The 22,071-nt window shown below is 41.1% G+C and overlaps 1 protein-coding gene across 2 annotated transcripts in view; it reads left to right on the top strand.

Moving 5' to 3' along the window:
• The window catches only part of MSRA (methionine sulfoxide reductase A), a 293,463-nt gene that overhangs the window by 189,532 nt on the left and 81,860 nt on the right, over nt 1–22,071 (top strand). For both annotated transcript variants that reach the window (XM_055714952.1, XM_055714951.1), the window contains one exon: nt 8,153–8,259. In XM_055714952.1, the coding sequence (XP_055570927.1) occupies nt 8,153–8,259 (107 nt within the window). The remainder of the gene's footprint in view (nt 1–8,152; nt 8,260–22,071) is intronic.

Below are 22,071 nucleotides of genomic sequence, written 5' to 3'. Positions count from 1 at the left end.
TTATGAAGGTTAAAGATGGAAAAAAAAAAAAAAAAGTACTTTTCACTAGACCTTTTTGCTGAAGTAAATTATTAAACATATTTCTGTAGCCATGATTTTCTAAGTATATGTGCAAGGCAGAATTTATTTTGGACAAGGGTGTCATTAGGGTGTACAGGTAGTGATCATAGAATCACAGAACGGTCAGGTTTGGAAGGGACCTCTGGAGATCATCAAGTCCAGATGACTAAGCAGTCATGGTAGTCCAGTCTAGTGGTGGACTACTCTTTACCTCTGTCACTGTATTAACTGCCCTCCTCCCCCACTGAGTTGGGAAATTGGGAATTGCCTAAGAGGTGAGGAAGCTGTAAAAGGCCTGGCCAGGAAATTACAGGGCGGTGCTGACACTATTTCTTTTTTAGCCCAATCCCATGGGATCTCTTTTCTTGGCTGTTCCTCCCATCATCTCACAAACACCTTTGCATGCTTTCTGCATCTCAGTTCTTCTCTATATTTTGCTGGAAGAGAGGAGGAAGGCCTTCCTCCTCACATCTGCACAGAAAGTCTGTGCAGGTATGGATGCTGGTGTCATGTAGCTGGGTGGCATAGATCAAAGTCAAGCCTGGCCACACCGAGAAGGACATGACTGCCATGACAGGTTCCACAAAATCAAAGCTTTACAAAGCCGCTTTTTTCCCTTGTTATTTTGGTTTTGTTGTAGCAGCATGTTGGCTGTCAGTGGTGGGGACAGGATTTCTTGTTGCAGCAAATTGGTTGCAGCAACTCGTCCCATTCCCACAAAAAATTCCATTGCTAAAAGAGTGAGGGAGCGTGTTCTGCTGTGTCTCCATCAGTGTTTCTGTCATGGCATTGATGAAGAATCTCTTGCCTGAAAAACTTCTCTCTACTTAAAAACCTGATAGTTCATACAGCGAGTCTTGTAGACCATTACAACAAGCTCATTTACATTAGCACGGGCAACCTTAAGGAAGTATTTTGTGATGTCTTTGTCCTTGGAGATACACAAACCTGGACCAGACAAGATCCTGGACAACCTGCTGTAACTGACACTACTCTGAGCAGAGGGGTTGGACTAGTGACCTCCATACGTCCCTTCCAGCCTCAGCAGATCTGTGATTCTGTTTTAGTTTCAAAGCTACACCAGAAAACCTGTAACCTGCTGGTTTGGTGAAGGTTAAAGATGGAAAAAAAAAGTACTTTTCACTAAACCTTTTTGCTGAAGTAAATTATTAAAAATATTGCTGTAGCCATGGTGTTCTAAGTACATGTGCAAGTTAGAATTTATTGGGACAGCTAGTATTTGCTGCCTTGATCCCAAACCAAATGGGGAAGGGCAGTAGTATAGTTACCTACTTGACACTGGAAAACATGTATTTGAAAGCTTTGTAAGCCTTTTGGTTTGTTGACAGTATAAAAGTTTTCTTTAATATGTACAAGCTCATTAATGCATTGTAACCTTCTGAAGATCCTCTTTTATATTTCATTTATCCTTCCTGTACCTCAGCACCTTGAAAATCATCAAGAACTCTCAATCCACAGCACTGTAACTAACTTCTTTTCTATTAACATTTTTTTCCTTTAATCATATGCTATAAAGAGTTTTACTTTCCCTTGGCAACTTTTAAGCTGTATAGATGGAATCATTACAGTGAGTGATGACATCAAGCCAGGGTGACATGGTGCAATTGATTTTTACTAAATAATTATATGATGAGCTGGAAGAAGGAGGTTTATTAGTCTTAACTCAGCAAGGATTGATTGGGGAAAAGAAAATGACCAATCCGTAGATCAGGTTTCTGCCGGTATAAGAAAATAAGTGACAGCTGCAGAAAAGTGTATAAATCACAGAAAAAAATTATGATAAAAATAAGAGCTATAAACTGCCCTTTAAAATTTCACTGGGTGGCACAGGAAGACTCTTAACAGACCTGAGTCATTTATCTCCATTATGCTTGGGATCCTCTGAGAATAGCAAGGTTGACAAATGATGCCATTACATTTTTTTATTATGTTTAAATGGAGAGAAGATAAGGAGTGTTGTATAAGTATTACTTTCAAGTCATTAGAGGGTTCAGCCTTCAGAAGAAATCCTTGATATAGCCAGTAAGATAAATAAAGTGTATTTTGCTTTAGCTTTCTGTAGGTAACATGTTGAACAATCAACCATTTTGAAACAAAACTTCTTGTTTGCAGTTTCTAAAGAAAGAAAAATGTATACTACTGGGAAATATCTATTTTTATTACTGTTGTGGATATTCCTGTTTCTTACTGACCTCAAGATACAAGGACCTACCTAAGATGCATCTGAACAGAAATGCAAACTGTAGCGTAATGGCTGTATAATTTCTTTATAAGGACAACTCTTTGCACCTGCCAAGAGGATGCTGTAGTTTCAATGAGGTGTAGAAACCATGAAGGAAAAAGCCCTGCCCAGCTGAGTAGCAGCAGGGAAGATTTCATACATTCTAGTCATTCAAGTCAAAGGAGAGCTAGTATTTACTACTTTGATGCCGAAGAATATGGAGGAGACCATATTCCTACCCTAAGTAATTCCTGCCCAGGTGCATCAGAAGATACCAGAGTGTTCATCAGAGGGCCTTTTTAAAGCCATTTCTCTAACTTTTATCTACATTTTGGCATGTAATAGTTTCTCCAGTGTCAGTGTGTTTGTATTGCTTGGCAATCTCAGCCTGGGAATCGTTCCTTTTGCAGGATTTGGGAGAGCATCACAGCTCCCTGTTCTTTCCATCTACTATCCAGTGGCCAGAAATTGCTGTTCCATATAAGTCAGAGCAAGCGCTCAGCTCTTGAGGGCATTTTGTGATTAATTGGTGCTGCTGGCAGAGAGAGGAATTTTTATGTTCTCCAGAGTGGTCCAGGCTGAGAACCACTGAAGGGCTTCGGTCAGCCAAAGTGAAATTCCTAAATATGATGCATGCCCAAGATCCAAACACATGTAGAGTTCCAGATGCCCTCATCCTCACTGGTTCTCCAGAGACAAGAGCTTAGAAGCATTGGCCAGTGCTCACACAGGCTTTGGGCTTACACTCTTTGGCACCATGCAGCCGCATCCCAAACCGTGTATTTTTGTCTCCTGCCAGAGAGGTGTGAATTCTGTGCCTTTGTATCAGTTCTCAAATCAGCCTCTCTATCTAAACATCTCTTTGACAAGAGATTTTACGGCTGTTCTCAGTGTAGCAGCTGATTTTGTCTCAGGCACCAACAGCAAGTGCCAGCCTTCTGACTCCGGCGCAAATTTGTTCCTGTAACTCTTGGATGTATTCCTCATCACCTGGTCAAGGAGACAGACATTCGCCTTTTTCACCGTAAAATACAGCCCGTTGAAATGGTGTGACCTTGCAAACCTTGAGCTGGCCAAGGGGATTCTAGTGTCAAAATCCTGGAGGACCTGATGTGAAGCTCAAGGACTTGCCCCTACTCTTAACCTTCTTACACCAGATACAAATGAAGTAAATTACCAAGGCTTTGGCTTCCTCTGCATGGTGGCAGGGGCAGTGGTAGTTCTTGGAACTCTGCCTGATGGTGTCTAGTTGTAGAGATCTGTTCAACATTGGGAACGAGTCCTCTGGGTGTTGTTTTGTGACAAAGTGGAGCAGGTCTGATGGGACATGTAAAATGACATTTTGCTTTCAGCCTGTGGAAGCTTTTCCTCAAACTACCTGTTGGAGACAAATGGGCTTGAGATCACTCAGAGCTTATCTGCTGGTCATTACAGCTGTGTAGAAGGCTTTTTCTGTGTATTTCATGCTGTGCAAAGTTTCTGGAAGAGTTGGTCAAGGTCTTTCGTCCTGTCAGAGACTTCATTCCTCAGCTTTAACATATTTTGTTAACAACTTCAAGGAGCCTAGTTGCCGTCTCAGCCTGCAATGTAAAGGAGGTTCAGGCCCTCCTGACAGATTTCCCCGTATATCATATCCTTGAGAAAAAGAGTTATTTCCTGGAGCTACCCTATATTCTATCCCTAAATTGGCAGGTTTTGCACAGAGAATGACTTTAAGACATCTCATAGAAGAACACTTGTAGGCAGTCAGCATTTCCCTGCCTAGAAGATGTTCTGCTCTGATGTGCAGCTGGTGTTCTGTAGGAATTATTCCTTCTTCCAGTAGTGATGATTTAGACAAACCTGATTCACTGGTTCGATTTGGAATTGAAGCAAAATTATATACATCTCTTAAAAATGGATTTTGGGATAGCTGAAAAAAAAATATCTGATAATGTTCTTTGTAGAGAACTTCTGTGAGAAATCTGAACCTGAAATGCATCCATCAGTGATAATAAATACTGCTTTAACCGATCCAATCCATAATGTCAAGAGCTTTATTCACTTTTCTGTGAAATGTGTCAAAGATAGTGGTCATTCAAAGTATTTCCAAATCACAATGTTTTGATGATGTCTGATTACAATTTGCAATAGATACTGGGTTTGAAGGGCATTTAACAAATGTGTTCAAGACCTATTTAATTACCTGGGAAATTGCAGGCAAGGTGGGTGAAATGAAGCCTGTGTAGATTGTGGTTTTGTTTGTATTCTAAACTTAGAACAAATGTCTTGACTTCAGTGGAACCATTTTGGTGCACCGAAGATCAGAGGTTGGCTTGTATCAGCAGAAGGCTTTGAGAGTCTGATGTGCAGCCATTGTAGCTAGAATCAGTGGCATCAATGTTGACAGTCTCTTGTAAGAATGCCTTTTGATTTAGCAGTACACAATATCTTCCAAGACATTTAACATCTTTATTAAATTATTTATATTCTCTCTTTCTTTTCTGAAGCCTAATGTGTAAAACTGTGGTGTTATGTTAACAGAGGGAGACAGGATGCCACGACAGACAAAATAAGAAAGACGTTTCTGAAAAGGAAGGAAAGTTGAGTACAGATGACTGTGGAATTTTTAGATAGCCAAGCAGAGATCGTTTTTTATTTAGTAGACTTTTTTTTTCAGACAAAGCCAAGATTGTTAAGCTCAATCTTCCTACCACAGTTGTTTGGTAAATTGGATTTCTTGCCTTGTTTGCTACTCATTGAGTTAGTGAATCTCAACAAGTAAGACTTGCCAGAGGGTTTTAAAAAATCAGTGGCAGACCCTTGACAAGTACGTTTGTACGTGAGGTACCTTACAAATAACAACAGCAAAAATGGGAGTTGATTACGTCTATACACATGAAAGTTATTTTATTGTATTATCTTGTAGTCTTTGTGGCTTAGATAATGTATTAGATACTTATTGCAGGAGACTGAGGTACAAATTAATTTAAGGAACAGGTAAAAAGAAATGATGTTTTAGCTTAGATGATTGATCACATTAAAGCTACACTTTGGGGTGATACTTACAATACCTTTTCAATCGTATTCATAGCTAGTAGATGGTTTAACAGTGCAAGCCAACGCCTAAGTACTTGAGGAGGGGTTGTTACTATCACAACACAGGCTGACCTCATCCTTAAATTTATGATTTCATCACTGGCCTTGTACAGCTCGTTGAGCTGGTATTTGGAGAAAATCGGTATTGTTGATGTGAAGCTCTCAGGAAAGGGATGTGGTGTTGGGTGTGTTGTTCCCAAATGTGGGAAATGCTCTTCACTATTTGAATGTTGCCTGATTTCCCACCTGGATTTTGTATACTTTGGCTTTCAATTGCCCTACCTAGCTAAGCGACTTTGGCAAGACTGAAGAGCTTTGCTCTCAGGTTTTTTCTCTGTATACATATTTGTAAATCAGAGGCAGTTCTCCTCTTAACCTTCTCTTCCATAAACGAATGAAGCTGACCGCTTCCCTATTCCTATGTAGTGGTGGCACATGTGTATATTAAATAATCTTGTTTACCTTCTCACTCAGAGCACCGTGTGCATGAGCTCATGCTAAACGCAGACTTGAAATGCATGCTAGAAACTGGCATACTATATAGGGATCTTCAATTCATAGAGATTTTTGTAATCTGCTCTGTAGTTGGTTGTTAAGTAGCTTGCTGAGCAATAAATAGATTTGTAGACTGCTAATACTTAAGCTCAGACATCACTCAGCATTAACACATCCTGGCAAAACCAATGCCTTACTGGTCTGTATTCATTTTATGCCTCGCTGTGCAGTAGCACTGGCTTTACAAGGGCTCCGCACCACCCTAAAGCGACTTGGAAAGAAATGAGCACAGTATTCTCTGCCTTGCAGACCACACCGTTAAGTATTGATGAAGAAGGTAGTTGTTCTTATGAGTAATAATGTCACATTTTAGTGGTTAAAAAGTAACCCAAATCATCAGAAAACTCCTTAATGTTTTTCTCATGTATGCTGCTGGTCACTGAATGGCATTTTTGTTCAAATGCATCTTTTGAAATATTTCTGCATCTTTTAGTTCATAAATATTTCAGCCAGATTTCATTTATTGTACTATCCTTGAAACCCTTTGTCTCTTTCCTTGGAAAGTACAAGAGGGATATAAGTTACTGTGTTTTAATGAGTAGTATTATGTTGATAGCATCTTTCTTCACCCCACCCCCAAGTATCACAGACTCTTTCCGTACTGTCTGCCCTTTGCTGGGGGGATATCAGGATACACAGGTTTTTTTCTATTTCATGTCCATAGTCCTGAGAGTTGATGGTAATCTTCAAAGAGGCTCATGTAGTCTGGTGGAAGTCAAAAGACAAATCCTGATGATTTTCCAGTTTCTCTGGGGTTGCAGGCACTTGGGAGGAGACAGACTTCTTCAGAAACACCAGGTTTTTCACTCACCCAAGTTCATATAAAATACCAGACAAACTCAAAATTACTACCTTTTATTACAGAAAAGCACAAAGTGATGTTCTTGAATACACAACGGGGAACAAGGTCTGAAAGACACAAACTGCAAAAATGCAGTTGCAGTTACAAAACTGCACCTCCAGCTCGTTCTTAATGCTAAAGCCACTCCGTGAGGCTGCTTGACTTCATGGAGTGATCCGCAGCAAAGCTGGCCTGCAGTGTCGCTGCCTGCAGGAGTGGGAATGGGAATGCGATGAGGGGCATGCCTTTGGCCAGCGTGGCTGCCCAGGGCTGCATAAACCCAAACCCTATCTGAGGTAGTCACCTAAGGGGATAGTGATCTTTTCTCAGCTTTGGCCTGTTACTTTATAGTTCCCTAGGTAGAGTCCGTCTCATATTTTGGAAATTTGTACATGAGCAACTTCATACATCTAGGCTTTTGAAGGGATATCAGCATTAAAGGAGCTAATCCTTGTACCAAAATTACTCATTTATGGAATAAATATATAATTTAAATAAAAAATATAAATAAAAAAATTAAGGAGTAACTGAGTATGTCTAACTAGGGTTTGGTTTTCATAATGTTACATATAAACAGTATTATATGCTTTTGCCATCCATATTATCCACACGTAGATTGCAAATATACATGTTTTCTACTTCTCCCAAACTCAAAAAAATTGTGGAAGTGGTGCTGTTCCTAAGCGTTACTCACTGTAACAGCACTTACACAGCCAGACTTTCTCCAGACTTTCTCCTTAGCATACTTCTCTCAGGGAAGAGCTGTCTTTGGAGCTCAGGTTTGAGGGCATCATAAGAATCGTTCCTTCTCTCCATGACTAGTGGTGGGGACAGTAGGAAATGATAACTTCAGAGTTAATTCAGCAATACATGCATACTCGTCTTTCAGCAAGATCCTTGCTCTGTGAATAGAGGAGAATAACTAGTTCTCTCCAAGGGTGTTTTGCACCTTTCTGCCATTAAGATGTACTCCGGCACAAGAAAAATTTTGAGCACTTGGTAAAATCAACTTTTTTTTGTAACCATTTGCATGGTTCTAAATAAATATTTTAAGAGTACCTTGATTACAGTAACTACAGCTTGATTATTTAAAGTTTTACATCTGTATTTGACTACTGTGTGATGTACCAAAATGTAAAATGCTCAAATTTCATTTGCATGTCATTTAAAAGGAGATCTCAAAGTTTAATCTCTTCAGGACTATTTAACCAAAGGAAGACTTGAACTTCCTAAAAATACTAACTGAGTATGCATGTAAGAGACTGTGCTATTCCAGCTGGATGGAACATCCCAAATTTAGATCTACTGAACCTTCGTATCCCTTCAGAACCTTGCAACCCAGTCCTCACGGTGCGCTCTGTTTTTTCTCTCCCCAGGGATGCGACAAGGTAATGACTTTGGCACACAGTATCGCTCGGCCATCTACACGTTTTCTCAGGAACAGCTGGAAGCTGCCTTGAGATCTAAGGAAGAATATCAAAAGGTAACAATCGGGCAGGGCATGGAATGGCTTCACATACGAGCAGAGGTCAAAGATGTTGCCAGTTAGCACAAAATCGTTCCTTGTGCTATGCATTGTCTGCATTTGCTACTGGAGCTCCTCATTCCTAGACTGAACCTGCAGCGTATTTGCTTTAAATTCCAACTTTTATGAAATGCTTTTTTTTTTTTTTTTTTTTTTTTTGGTGTGAGTCATTTTGTAACTGCAGAAATAAAAACAGTTACTTATGCAGAGATGTTTTCAATCTCTTAAAGAAGTTTTTTTATGTGGGTGCACCAGAGCAGAAAGTCTGTGATCTTACAGCTATTCAACTGTACCTAGACCCCATAGTCTGAAGGTTGCACCCAAAATCTCAGACCCAAGAGTTCCTGAATGCTGGGAGAAAGTCCTGATCAATATTCAAGCCTGGTAACTCAGGATCACCCACCCGCTGCTTATAAGATGCTTCTATCAAGCCATTCCGTAAATGTCTTTGATTAAATGTGACAGCCTATGACTTTGTAAGACTATTTGTTTTGACACTAGGATTTGTACGAGAGAAGATCGACCATTTCCCTTTCTATACACAGTCCTGGTTTTCAGTGGAGATGGATTCTGTCTCTTCCCTGCCACATAAGCTATTATTTAACTAAAGGCAGAGGGATTAGTGTCCTGTAGTGTTGCTGCATTGTGACTACTGTCTGATCTGCCTAGTGGTCTTGTCAGTGCAAGATCCAGATTCTACAGCAGAGATATGTACATTCTTATAACTTGTATGAAAAAAACCACCTCCTTACCTAGGGCATCAGGCTGGTAAATAGTAACTATTAACTAGTGCTAAAAGAATATCAGCTTTTATGCATTCACTTACACTATGACTTCACTAAAGTGTTATGTTAAAGCACCAGGGGGTATGGTGAATATTTAACGTTAAGAATAAACAACTCCTTTTTGAAGAGTGAGGGTACGTCAGTCAGAAGCATCTACTGAGGTCTGAAAGGGAGGTGTGTGTGCTGAGGTCCTGTGTGGCAGTTTGGTTTTCATAAATGTGTGTATGACTTTGGTGGGCTGACCTATGTGTGCACTGGTAGGGCTGGTTTCTACATGCAGTTGTCATGATTTTGCATGCAAAGAGATGCTCTGAACTGCAAGTAACCAATTTGCAAGTCATTCTTAGCAGTGTGGTAACTGTGCATGTAAATTAAGCGTTCCATGACATATGTATTTTCTCATGAGTAGCTGATCACATGGGGATAAGTCAGTCTCACAGGGGTTTACCTTTGTTAACAGAGTGGTTTCTGAAGGTTCGGTATTTGTACTTGTCATGCAGAACTTCCTTCTACTCATTGTTTACCTGAGATCCATTGCTTTTCCTAATTGATTTTGTTCATTTTTGTTAGTGTCTGCTGACCAGTATCACACTGTAAATCTTACAGCTTTCAGTTTGCTTTGCCAACTCTTACTATTCTCTGCTGTTATTTGTCATTAAATTAATACTAACTTGAAAGCAAAATTATGATGTAGGAGGTTGCAATATGATATTACAGAAATTTCCATCATCAAATAGATTTTCTTAATGGCACAATTTAAAATTTACCTACTTTGAAGTCTATCACCATTTGAAAAGCGTGTATAATTAGTACATTTATATAATTAGGCACAACTCTGTAAGCAATCACATGTGAAGGAAGGGACTGTGCTGCCAACTAAAGAAACACAGCAAATATGTGCTAAAAATCCTAGAGGATATGTGATTTCTATGTATTATTAACAATAATATCTGCAGTATTACCTACTGTGGTACTGCAGTAGCATAGAGTGGTTGTATGGGAAACATACTGAACAAACAGTATGTTCAGGAATCCCTTTTCATATTAAATGTTTTGCATTACATTAATGTAAATATAATACAACCACTTTCCTTATTATTGCAGTAATATAAAATAAATACTGAGCTCTTCTGGCAGTGACAAGTGCGTATCTGTGCACCTGATAATGACAGATAAAAACATGCGGGGATGGCACGACACTTGATTTGTCCATGATAAGCAGTGATGCATACACGGAACGGGGGAAGGACTAGCAAATACTGGGAGCACAATAACTGCAGTAAGTGTGAATGACTTGGAGGGGTTTGGCACAGCAAATGAATAAAAACAAAATGTAGTTTGTTTGTTTGTTTGCTGAATAATTGTGCATGTGCTCGTAGATGTCTTCTTGAGCTAAGGACCTGGAAGAGAGTGAAGAGTTGCCTTCAAAAGAAAACAATGTGTTTGCTGGATGAGTTTTTTTCATAAAGACGGGTATGGTTGTTAACTTAAAGGAAACATTTTTCTTCTCTTGAGGATAGAAACCATCCAGCCCCAAGGTTTAGATCATGAATTCCTGCCTCCGAGGCAGGCTAGCCTGAAGCGCTAGCTCCTTTCTAGAAGTCAGATAGCAAGAGTTCAGCCCTGTCTACATTCAGGGAGCAGTACGGGCTGAGAGGAGCAGATCTGTAGAACAAAACAGCGTGCGCTGAGGACCCCAAGCAAGCTGCATGCATTTGGAGAGGGTTTGCTCTTAGAAGCTGTAGTTTGTTCCTGGGAACCACGTGGCATAACAGGTAGAAGGCAGTGGAGCATGTCTGGCTTAACTCCATCAAAAGGAATTGGGTTCACCCAGTGTGCCCAGGTGGCCGAGGCCAGCGGCACCCTGGCTGCTGTCAGTGACGGCGTGGCCAGCAGGGCCGGGGCAGGGACCGTCCCCCTGCGCTGGGCACCGGTGCAGCCGCCCCTCGAGCCCTGGGGTCCGTTCTGGCCCCTCACCCCCAGACAGAGCTTGGGGGGCCGGAGCGTGTCCAGAGCCGGGCAGGGGGCTGGGGCAGGGGCTGGGGCACCAGTCTGATGGGGGGGCTGGGGGGTCAGCCTGGAGAGGAGGGGGGTCAGGGGGGACCTGATCGCTCCCTACAGCTGCCTGGGAGGGGGCTGCAGCCAGGGGGGTCGGTCTCTGCTCCCAGGTCACAAGTGACAGGACAAGGGGAAATAGCCTCAAATTGAGCCAGGGTAGTTTTAGGTCAGAGATTAGGAAAATTGTCTTCACCAAACAGGTGGTCAAGCATGGCACAGGCTGCCCAGGGAGGTGGTGGAGTCCCCATCCCTGGAGGGATTTAAAAGACGTGTAGATGTGGTGCTTGGGGACATGGGTTAGTGGTGGGCTTGGCAGTGCTGGGTTTACGGTTGGACTCGATGCTCTTAAAGGTCTTTTCCAACCTAAGTGATTCTATGATTCCCTGATCCCAAGACCACTCTGATGTGAACCAAAGCACGTTAAGTGACAATGATCAGGAGATTTATTACAAAGGCATCACTTCTGCTCCACACTGAAACACTAACATCGCTGACACCTTTAGGGTCGTGCTGTGCTCCAGTGGAGGAATACTCTAGTTTAAAGCACACCATGTCCCTAGCACCATCAGGCTGTGATGGAGGGTCCTGATGTGCACTGAGCCCAAGGATCCTGCAGGGTTACATCTATTTTAAATTGTGAAACTTGTTGCTGATTCATACAGCTGTTTTGACAGCTGAGAAATGACGATACAGCGATGAATATGCATTGAGCCATGCGTCTTTAGCTGTTGATGGAGCTGATTGCATCCAGTCAAGAGTCGGCTAGTGGTAATATATATTATAATACAATAGTGCTGCTGGTAAATTGTAACACAATGTAAGTGTAATCAGAAAAACATAAAATGAGGGCCAGAGCTTGGTGAAAGTACTGGGAATGAGCTGTTCCATCAGTTTTGCCTGGAGCTGAAGTTTTTTAATACAGTTGAACCTGAGGTTACTCAATTTTCAAGACAGTTGCTAGGCTGGATTTGGTTTTCAGATGAATTATCTAGGCAATAATCCAAATAGTGAAATCAGGGTGGGAATAAGTTTGTATTTATTTTTTTCTGAATCAGAGGCTGGTATTTGTTTTGTCAAGCACTAACACTGGGTCTTCAGGCTCCAAGAATATACTCACACCCCACACACCCCCACCGCGTTTGGTTTATGTTAAAGTAACATCCCAAAAATGCCAGCATCTCTGCATCCTCGTGTGTGACAGCACTGACAGTGCGCATTATGCACAGAGAGCAAAATGCAGCTCTATTACTTTGTCACAAAAGCAAATATTTGGCAGGAGAAGATCCTTCCACAAAGCAACTAAAGGGCTTCTCCATGAATTATTATGAATGAATGGAGTCATGATCTCTTGACAGAGGTGTTGGGTGATGTGAGCACGTAATAAGCTCCGGATTTGTTATAGGCAGGAGAAGCTGGTGGGGAGTTTTGCTGTCATTTGCTCTTACAGTTGTAATCTGGAGAGAATAATAAGAACTCAAAGAGACAGGAGTATAGTAATGTTGAGATTTTATGAAGACATTAAAAATGATGCCTTTACTAAAGTCCGGAGAACCGGAATGGAGAATTTTTTTACTGAATGTATAGGAAATGTAGATGAAGCACAGAAGTACCTTTTTTATTGCTTAGAAATGGATGGAACTTTGCTAGAAGTAACGTAATACTTTTTTTTTTTTTTATGATTTGGGCTGTAAGGCTATAATCTCGGAAAGTTTCTCTGCAGGAGTAGATTACGATGCTGATAGAAATCCTCTCTGAAATCTAAACCAGCTGGTCAACAGATTGAGAAAACAAATCAAATAAAAAATATATGCACCAAAGCCAGTACTACAAAGAAAAAGGAAAAAAAAGAAAGAAGCAATGCTAATTGTTTGCTTTGGGGCCTGTAGATATGTTTAAGAAGTTCAAAAAGTATTTTTTTTTTTAAGTTTTTTTGTAAGTGGAGGTGAAGAGATTAAATTATAAAATTAAAATTTGATATAAATATAAAAAATCCAGGCAACTGAAACTAACCCATTGCCCAATCTGCTAGTCTGGAGAACGGTCTTTTTGTGGAAGTGTCAGGACCTACAAAACCATGGGTGGGTAGAGTTTCTGGAGTTCTTGAAGGGAACAGTGAACGATGATCAGAGGAGAGACTGGATCACAGTGCGGTTGTGGCAAATATGTTTTTGTGAAGGTCTGAAGAGGATGCTCAGTTAAATGATTGAATTATCTTTGAATTGGTCAAATAGTAATTTTTCTTTGCATTTTGTCAAACATTTTCTGTTAATTTAACAAAAGGCTTCACCTAGAAAACATGAATTTGACCAAACATGTAATTTTTTTTTTTTTAATCAAGCAACTAAAAGGATTACTATGCTGGACTAAATTCCCTATTGGTATAACTCCACAAGAGCCAATACATTTGTACAGTGGGTAGTTTTCTCCATATGCTTTATTGCATATGTACTCGCATGCAGCTGGGAAGGGAATCTCTCAACTGTAACTTCAAATGTAATGTTTGGTTTTGCAGATGTAGGTACTGGAGCATCTGAACCTCGAAGCACCATTGGTTTGTCTCTGTGATTCTGTTTTTTTGGTTGTGCATGGGGTCTACAGTGATGGGGTTTTCTGGCGGGGGGGGTGGAGAGAGGAGAGTGCGGGGTAGGTTTTTTGGTTTGGTTTGTTATTTCTTTTTACTTTTAAAGGTCTGAACAGTTACCTGATAAACTATGGATGACCATGGGAAGAATGTTATTTTACACAGTTGTGGATTTACAGTGCTATCATTCATCTAAATATGAGGCAAAACTTTGAGGGTGATGGAGCATGGGGACAGGCTGCCCAGAGAGGCTGTGCAGTCTCCTTCTCTGGGGACGTTCAGAGCCCACCTGGATGCGATCCTGTGCAGCTGCTGTAGGAGAGCCTGCTTGAGCAGGGGGTGGGCTGGGTGGGCTCCAGGAGTCCCTTCCAACCCCGACCATTCTGTGACCCTGTGATTTGCAATAGCCAACTTTTCGGTGTGGCTGCAATTACATGACAGTACTCCTGATCCTGAACCTGCTCAGAGAAGATCTGGGAACATGCTGAATTAACACAGATACTGGCTTCGGCATTTGGCATGAAGCCCCTCTGTGGTGGGCTAGTCAGATGCCATGTCTTAGCCAAGAGCTGAACATCACCTGCTGGCCAGGTGATGTTATTTCTTTGTGAAGCAGAAGCGCTTGGACGAGCAGTGCCAGGCTCCACTGAAAGGGCTCAGCTAACCGCTGACCTGGGAGCTCACACTGACCCCAGATGGAGTGGGTGCTCAGCCATGGGACATGTCCCCAGGGCCTGATTCAGTTGCTAGTGCCGTTGGGGAAGTCTGGCATATCTCAGCTGACCTCCACCTGCCACACTACAACGTACAAATATCCCTCAGGGACGATACCGTACCTGCCAGCCCCGTGTGGATCTCCAAAACGCCTCGGGCCCCTCAGACAGGGCTAAATGCCTAGATTGAGGAAGCTGGTGCTAGGCACACCCTGACCTGGCATGGCTGTAATGGGAGTCCTGGTACCCAGTGCACATGTGTACCTCGCCAGGTGTCGTGGTTTAACCCCAGCCGGTAACTGAGCACCACACAGCCGCTCGCTCACTCCCTCCCCACCTCCCAGAGGGATGGGGAGGAGGATTGGGAAGAGATGTAAAACTCAACCATTTAATAATTAAAATAATTATTTAAATAATAATTAATAACAACAACTATAATGAAGAGGAGGGAGAAGTGGAGAGAAATAAAAGGCAAAGGGAAGGGGTGAAGGAAGACAAGCGATGCACAATATAACTGCTCACGACCCCTGAGTGATGCCCACCCAGTCCCCCAGCAGTGACGGGTAGCCCCTGGCCAACTTCCCCCAGTTTATATACCGAGCATGACATCCCATGGTATGGAACATCTCTTGGGCTAGCTGGGGCCAGCTGTCCTGGCCGTGTCCCCTCCCAGGTCCTTGTGCCCCCCAGCCCTCTCGCTGGCAGGGCTGGAGAGCTGAGAACTCCTTGACTTAGTATAAACATCACCCAGCAGCAACTAAACCCATCTGTTACCAACAGTATTCTCACACCAAATCCAAAACACAGCGCTGCACCAGCTACTAAGAAGAAAATTAACCCTTTTGCAGCTGAACCCAGGACAGCAGGTACCATCCAGGCTGGTGGGGGGTGGGTGCATTCTGCAGGCTGAGGCGGGCAGGGAAGTGACCCTGGCCAGCAGTGGGTGCAACAGTCTCTGCAGCTCAGCAGCTGAACAGATAGTGCCAAGCTTTCGTGAACTTGCTGCGGGATGGTGTGGGAGCAAACCCTCAGCTGCCAACCCAAGACCTTTATATTTGGTATCGTAGAAAAGAGATTTCAAAGCTGGAGTTTCCTGGCCAGTGCAATGAGCTTTGGAGCAGCGATCTGCGAGGAAACGAAGCGGTCAGGATTGTATTTATCAGGGCTGGAGGAAAGGCTGTGTACAGCCCTGCGGGATCGACAGTTCTGAGTTTTTAATTGCATGAAGGAACGCCTTGCAGAGTGAAGTTACAACACGCAACTGTGTTACCATGTAATGTGTTGTGTGAGTGTAGAACATGCTTTGCTTGGGAGACAGTTTTACACATCATTTTTGGCTGGCAAAAGTTAAATAACTCTTTAAAAAGTAGGTTGTTGTTATTAAAGCAATACAATAGAGTTGATAAAAAAATAACACCTGCTTACTCCTCTTCAAATTATGTCTATTTAGAGATTTACATATGGAATTATCTTTGCTTCACTCTGATGTGAGTAGTAGCTACTTGATTCCTGCCTGATGGCGGTAGTTCTTATGAAAATAAGCAAACCTGATCTGATAAGCTAAGCCATTATTTGTTTTGTAATCACTCATCTGTGCTACAGAGATACCCTTTTTATGTTCGTCCCTCTCTGAGAAAGCTGCATTCAGCTACAGATGAGGAGGTTTTGTGTGAACAGTTGCTAAGTCTTTTCATATTACCTAAACGGCAGAAAATTTGACTGCTTTGTCACCCCAAGAAAATTTGGTCACCTTGCAGCAGAAAAATAGCGCAAAACTAATACACACTTTTGACTGCGTTTCTTGATGACTGTGGCAACAAGATAAAAGCTTTAATGGCATGAGCTTAGGAGACTGTAGTTGGCTTCTTCGAGTTTCTTACAATAAATATGTCTGTGAGATGACGTGTCCCATAGTCAACGCGCATTAACAACCCACTTGTTCTTTCTTTGTTGAATTCATGCTCAAATGCATCTATATGATGCATTTATAAAGTTTTTTGGTTCTCTGCTGTGTCTATTTTTTTCTACCTTTTTGATAGGGAATTCTGTTGCGACAGACGTGGTCAGAGCCCTGTGATTTTCTTTGCAGCCATGATGTATGTCAGTTTGCTCGATATTATAGTTCTTGTTCACCTGACTTTCCTTTCTTGATAAAGTTTCCTATGTTTCTGTGCTGTCAATCTCATCTCATGCTGTGGGAGGAAAAACATCTTAGTATCAGCACCAAGGTGACTTTATTTTGAAACAGTGAAATGTATAGGATGTGTATGTCCATATGGAAACACAAATGAGCATCCCCAGAAAGCACAGGAGGACTAAGGACACCCCTCAGAATTCACTGAGGCAGAGAAGTGCCACTATCCTAGCTGAGTGCAGTATGCTACCACTTGCATACGATTCCTGTTCCCTTGGATGCAGCAGCAGCAGCACACGTTGCTTGCTTTTATCAGTGCTGAAGAAGGCAAGCTCTTTTTTTATTTTAGCTTTTGATTCTGCATATATACTGTATGTTTGATCAAAGGCCAGGCATTTCACTTAGCCCTTTGACTGCTGCAAATATAGCTAATCATGCATTTGAAATTAGAACTATGAACAACATTATGAATCCATACTTTATATTTTACAATCATTTTTTCATCTGGGAGGTCACGGGGTTCAGCAAAGAAGCCATTTGCTTTATTGTACTGTGTATGTGAAGCCAGTGCTTCAAGCTAACGCTTATATTGGACATTTAAACTAGTATTAGAAATTGCCCTACAATAAACTAACGCAAATATCAAATAGATTTGACTCCAGGAATGGGTTGTAAAGAAAACATTTCCTGCGTTGTATTGCTTGCTCTGTTCAGCTTGCCAGTGATGTAAAAACATCCTAAATTTGTCTAGACATCAACTTTTCATCTTGTTAGGCAGATGAATTCTCAGTCTTCAGGGCAGATGTCCATGCTGATCCAGAAGATGAAAATTTAAAGGGTTAAGTTGACTTGCCTACAGGAGTCTAGTGTCGTGTGAGATGTCCTACCCTATCTGACCTGGCCTCCAGCTGCTGCTCCAGCTGGGCACAGGCCTCCTGTGGGTCCTCGGTCATGCCACTGGTAAGGCAACGTGGTGGAGATGTAGTGATGCCAACGCGTTGGAGCTAAATACCTTTACACCAGCCTCTAAGTGCATTCCCACGTGGTTCAATGGCATCTAGGATCATTCTGAGGAGCTTCTAGTTCAGGCTTTTGACTTTCTTGATCTTGATTATGCATTTGTTACAGCATTCTCAAAGTTTCACAAGCATATTAAATGTCAGAAGCATAAATTTGATAATTATATTAATAATTATGGTTTAAGTGTACACAGTGATTTACAGGGAAGAGGATATAGTTCCTTCTCTTAAGGAAGCTCTCAAGGAGCTTAGTTTAACTAAGAGATTAGTAACGGGGGGACATAATAAAACAGTCTAGAAGTTGTTCAAGGCAAAAGAAAGAGGATTATAATTAACTGTTGCTGTTCTGTATCAGATCTTTTTGTCTTTGGGTTAAATGTAGCCTTTAAAACTGACTTGTGCAAAAATTCCCAGGAAACAAAAGCTGAGAATTCCTCTTAAGATGTGTTGAGTCTCAAAATGTGTTGAGAGTGTTGTGTCTTAATTCTGCTCTGGCCTTTGAATCCATCCATGTTCAGGTGAAAGATAAACTTACAGTGGGACTCTCTGCACTGCTCCGCAGAGTGCAAGAGGAGTTGGCCTGGTTTATAGATCCATTCAAATGAAAAAGTGAGACAAAATGCCTTTTTAAAATTTTTTTTTAGTTACACATATATTTTTAAGAAGATGGTGAAGTCTTGAGAGCACTGCTTCTGCTATCCAAACAGTTTGCTTCTCCCTAGTGAAAAGCTGTGTGATCCAAAGAACACTATTCAAACCTCAAGTTTTCTCAGTGACAAAAGTGTGCCTAAGCCAGAATTCAAGTATATACTCATGGAACACTTTTCTGCTGCTTATCCAACTCTAAAATATAAAGCCAACAATTTATCTGAAACCGGGCTTTTCAAGTCAGATATAAGAACATAATGGCACTTCAGAAAGTTCTGAGCTCCACAAAGCTCACACATGGAAACAACAGGTAACGTTTATAAAAAGTGCTGCTTGGGTATCTAAATGGACATAGGAGCATCAGCTTAAGCACTTGGGTTCAAACAATTTGATAACTGGACGTACTACAGCACATATTGACAATAGTCATACCCTGATGAGATTGCTTTCTTACTGATGTTAACATTTGCTTAAGTAACTCTCCAGATTTTCTTGCAGGACCCAATGCGCATCAGCTGTACAGCTGCAAATCCAGAGCAACACTATTGGAATTGATGGAGTGACTCTGGATTTCCAGTAATGCAACTGAGATAAAAATCTGGCCCAGGAGTTTCTTTAATTTCAGCTTTTTTGTTCCCTTATGAATTGTCAGAGAATTCTGTGCATTGTCTTGTGTTTGAAGTATGCTGCTCAGTCAAATACAGCTCTCAGCTTTTGGGAAAACAAGTTGATACTTCCTGGAAAGAAAATCAGAGCATGCTTTTGCAAGCAACGTTGTCATGCCTCGTGATCTTCTTGAATCAAGATTATTTTTTTTTCTTTTAGATCTAGGATGTCTACAGATCTCAGTAAGAGCTAGATTGCAGACAGAGGTCTGAGTGGGCTTTTTGGGTCATGGGCAATACCATCAACTGTCTTATCAGTCTTGTGCCAGAGCTTTGTAGGATTGCAGACATTAAAACCACCCCAGCTAAGAAAAGCCAGGACATTTGTCTTTGTGCTAGGGCATATCCAGCATTCCCAAGAAAGCATGGAGTTACAGCACGTGCTAACATCTATTTTCTCAATGGTGTATCAATGGGCTTAAGCCTGTATGGAAATCATTTGTACACAGGCATATAGGAATATATAAAGATATTTTGTTAAGAGCTGCTGTGAAACACAAAGGAAGAAACCTGCTGGACAGATGCTGCTATCCCCAAATATCTGGGTGTGCCTGAGGACACGGATGGCTGGAATTTGTCTGAGTTCAGCCCTGTTTTAAAAAAACTTTCAGTTCTGGAATCTCTGCTTTCATGACTTTGCTTTCATTCAGTGGCTCTGCAGCGAGTAATTTTGTCATTTTATGCTGCAGAGCTTATGAGCCTCACTGGTGACATACCAGCTAGATGGATGTCCACGTTCACACCGTGCAGTGCGGATAAGCCAGATCAAGCAAAGCCTGTCTTACGGCTCTCCATTGAGCTGATGCAGAAAACTCAGTTCTTCTGCTTTTCTCTCTTCATTTTATGACTCCCAAGTTTACTTCAGTCTTTATTTGCGGTTTATTTCCTCCCCACATTGTTTCCTGGCTCTTACTTTCCAGGATCTTCTATCATTTGACCTTGCTCCACATCCCTTTTTTCCTAGTCCTACATTTTCCCCGGTCTTCAGATTTTCCACTTCCTTCCTTAGGCGTGTTTTTCTGAAAAAGCTTCTTTTCATCCTTGCAAAGATAAACTTGTAGGTTTTTTCCTAGCTGACCTTTATTACATGCCATTTAGTCACAGGGTCTAAAAGTAAATCTTAACTACCCAACATATGAAGGTGGATAAAATATATTCCCTCATCCTGCAGCCTAAAGCATCCTAAGATGCCTCCTACCACTGGACCATGTGGGTGTGTGCTCTGCTGGGCCACTGCAGAAAGTCATCAAAGACTGAGAAATCATCTTGGGTGACGCAGTGCTCCCAGCTCCCAGGACTTTTTGCTCTGTTGTTTTCGGTCCTGACCTTTCCCCAAGTAAGCAGCTTCCTATAGCTTATCGAGGTTAATATATTTCCATCCTGGCTGCTCCTTTCTCCTTTGCTCCAGTTATTTTTAGGTGACTCAGTTGAACCACGTCTTTTTGAATTTTTAAAAGAAATGTATTTAAGGTGTTCATAGAAGAAAAACTCCTTTACACATAAAGGCACTTTGTAAGCTGGTAGGGAAAGGTGTAACGAAGACCCATAGCCAGAAGCTTAAATTAGGTGAAGGTATATATTTGTAAAAGCAGGTGCCTGACAGTGGAAGCCGTGGATGCACCATCTCTTCAGGAAAATAGGATTATTCAGCTAATTATTTTGTATCAGGAAATGTGTGTAGTCAAAACTGTGGCTTTATGAAATGGTGACCTTAACAAAAAATATTTTCTATGTTTAGTTTTGGACTTCCTTGATTATTTTTTTTCTTTTAAAAGCAGCTTTGTGAAAAAATGGATGTGAGAACTGGATACAATATCACAGAATTAACTTAATCAAATGCCATAAATACCACCTTGGGCACCTGCTGCTTATACACACTGTGTATATATATATACAGAAATATATATTTCTGTAGATATGCCTTTATTCTTTGTTCCTAGATGTAATTTTTTTTTTTACATCTAGGATGTGGATATCTTCCTGGATGTGGAATTTGGGGTTTACTTACGTTATAATGATCTCAGCTGTGCAGTGTGAGTGTCCTGGCATTGCTGGCATTTGCTGTAACTCTGACCTTCACCTGATTTTCCAATTTTACCAGCACTAATTTTATAATCATTTCTGATGCTTGATCACTGCACTTCATAACAATTCTGGTGAGAGTCCATCTTAATCCAGTTATCATCTGCTGTATTGGTACAGTGTAGTACTTATTTTTTTATTAAAACAGTTGCACGGTACTGAATCAAACATGAAATGTTACCTGTGTTGTTCCTACGAAGTTTCCTTTGTCAGCTAAACTTGTCATCTCCCCAAAGGAAGATGTTGGGTTTATATTTGCTTGAGTTTCTACAAAAATATGATGATCGGACCTAGTTACATTCCTTACCATTTGCATCTCATTTATTTTTGTTGTCATTGTTTTTGTTTTTAACCAAGAACAAAGTGGCATGGTGTTGCATGTGTTGTCTTACTTATCCCTTTTGAAATGCCGTAGGAAACCGGTGTTCATTCCCTTTTGTAGAATGTTCAATACTAACCATCCACTGATTGTGTGAACCCCAAATATTTCTAAAAAGTTGAAAAATTAGACAGTTTCGGGTTTGTTAGCCGGTTCTTCATACTGAAGGACTCCCAACTGCAAACTTCAAGGCTCAGTTTTTGCATTCCTTAAAGAAAGCATCCCAGATTTTTTTTAATATGGAAAATACAATATTTTTCTCTGCTGTATCTCTTGGAAATGGTTCAACAGTTATCCTAGAAATTTTTGGAAGATTAGTGGCCTCCAGCAAATACAGTTCAATGATAACTTTCAGCCCAAAAGGTAAGTTTCATGGAGCTTAAAATACCCAAAGAAAAATTCAGAAAAAAAGTTTAGAAATTTGCAGTGAGTGATTGTAGCATCCCTCCTCCTCCATGTACACACACAAATATGCACTTTTAATATATTCTCCCTCATTTTACTTTCTGTAGTATTTTTTATTTTCTGTCTCAGCTAATTATAACTCAGATGATTATTTTTCATCCAACTCTTCTTGCCATTAGATATATACGTGGTTTCTTTTATATGTGCCAACGATCATAGGAAATAAATTTCCCCATTATCCCATGATATGTTATTACAGAAAAAAAAAAAACCAAAAAAACTTTTAGTGTGGAATTAGGGG

This window comes from Falco cherrug, chromosome 6 (genome assembly GCF_023634085.1).
Source record: "Falco cherrug isolate bFalChe1 chromosome 6, bFalChe1.pri, whole genome shotgun sequence".
NCBI classification, from domain to species: Eukaryota; Metazoa; Chordata; class Aves; order Falconiformes; family Falconidae; genus Falco; species Falco cherrug.
This window is presented reverse-complemented; position numbering and strand designations above follow the sequence as displayed.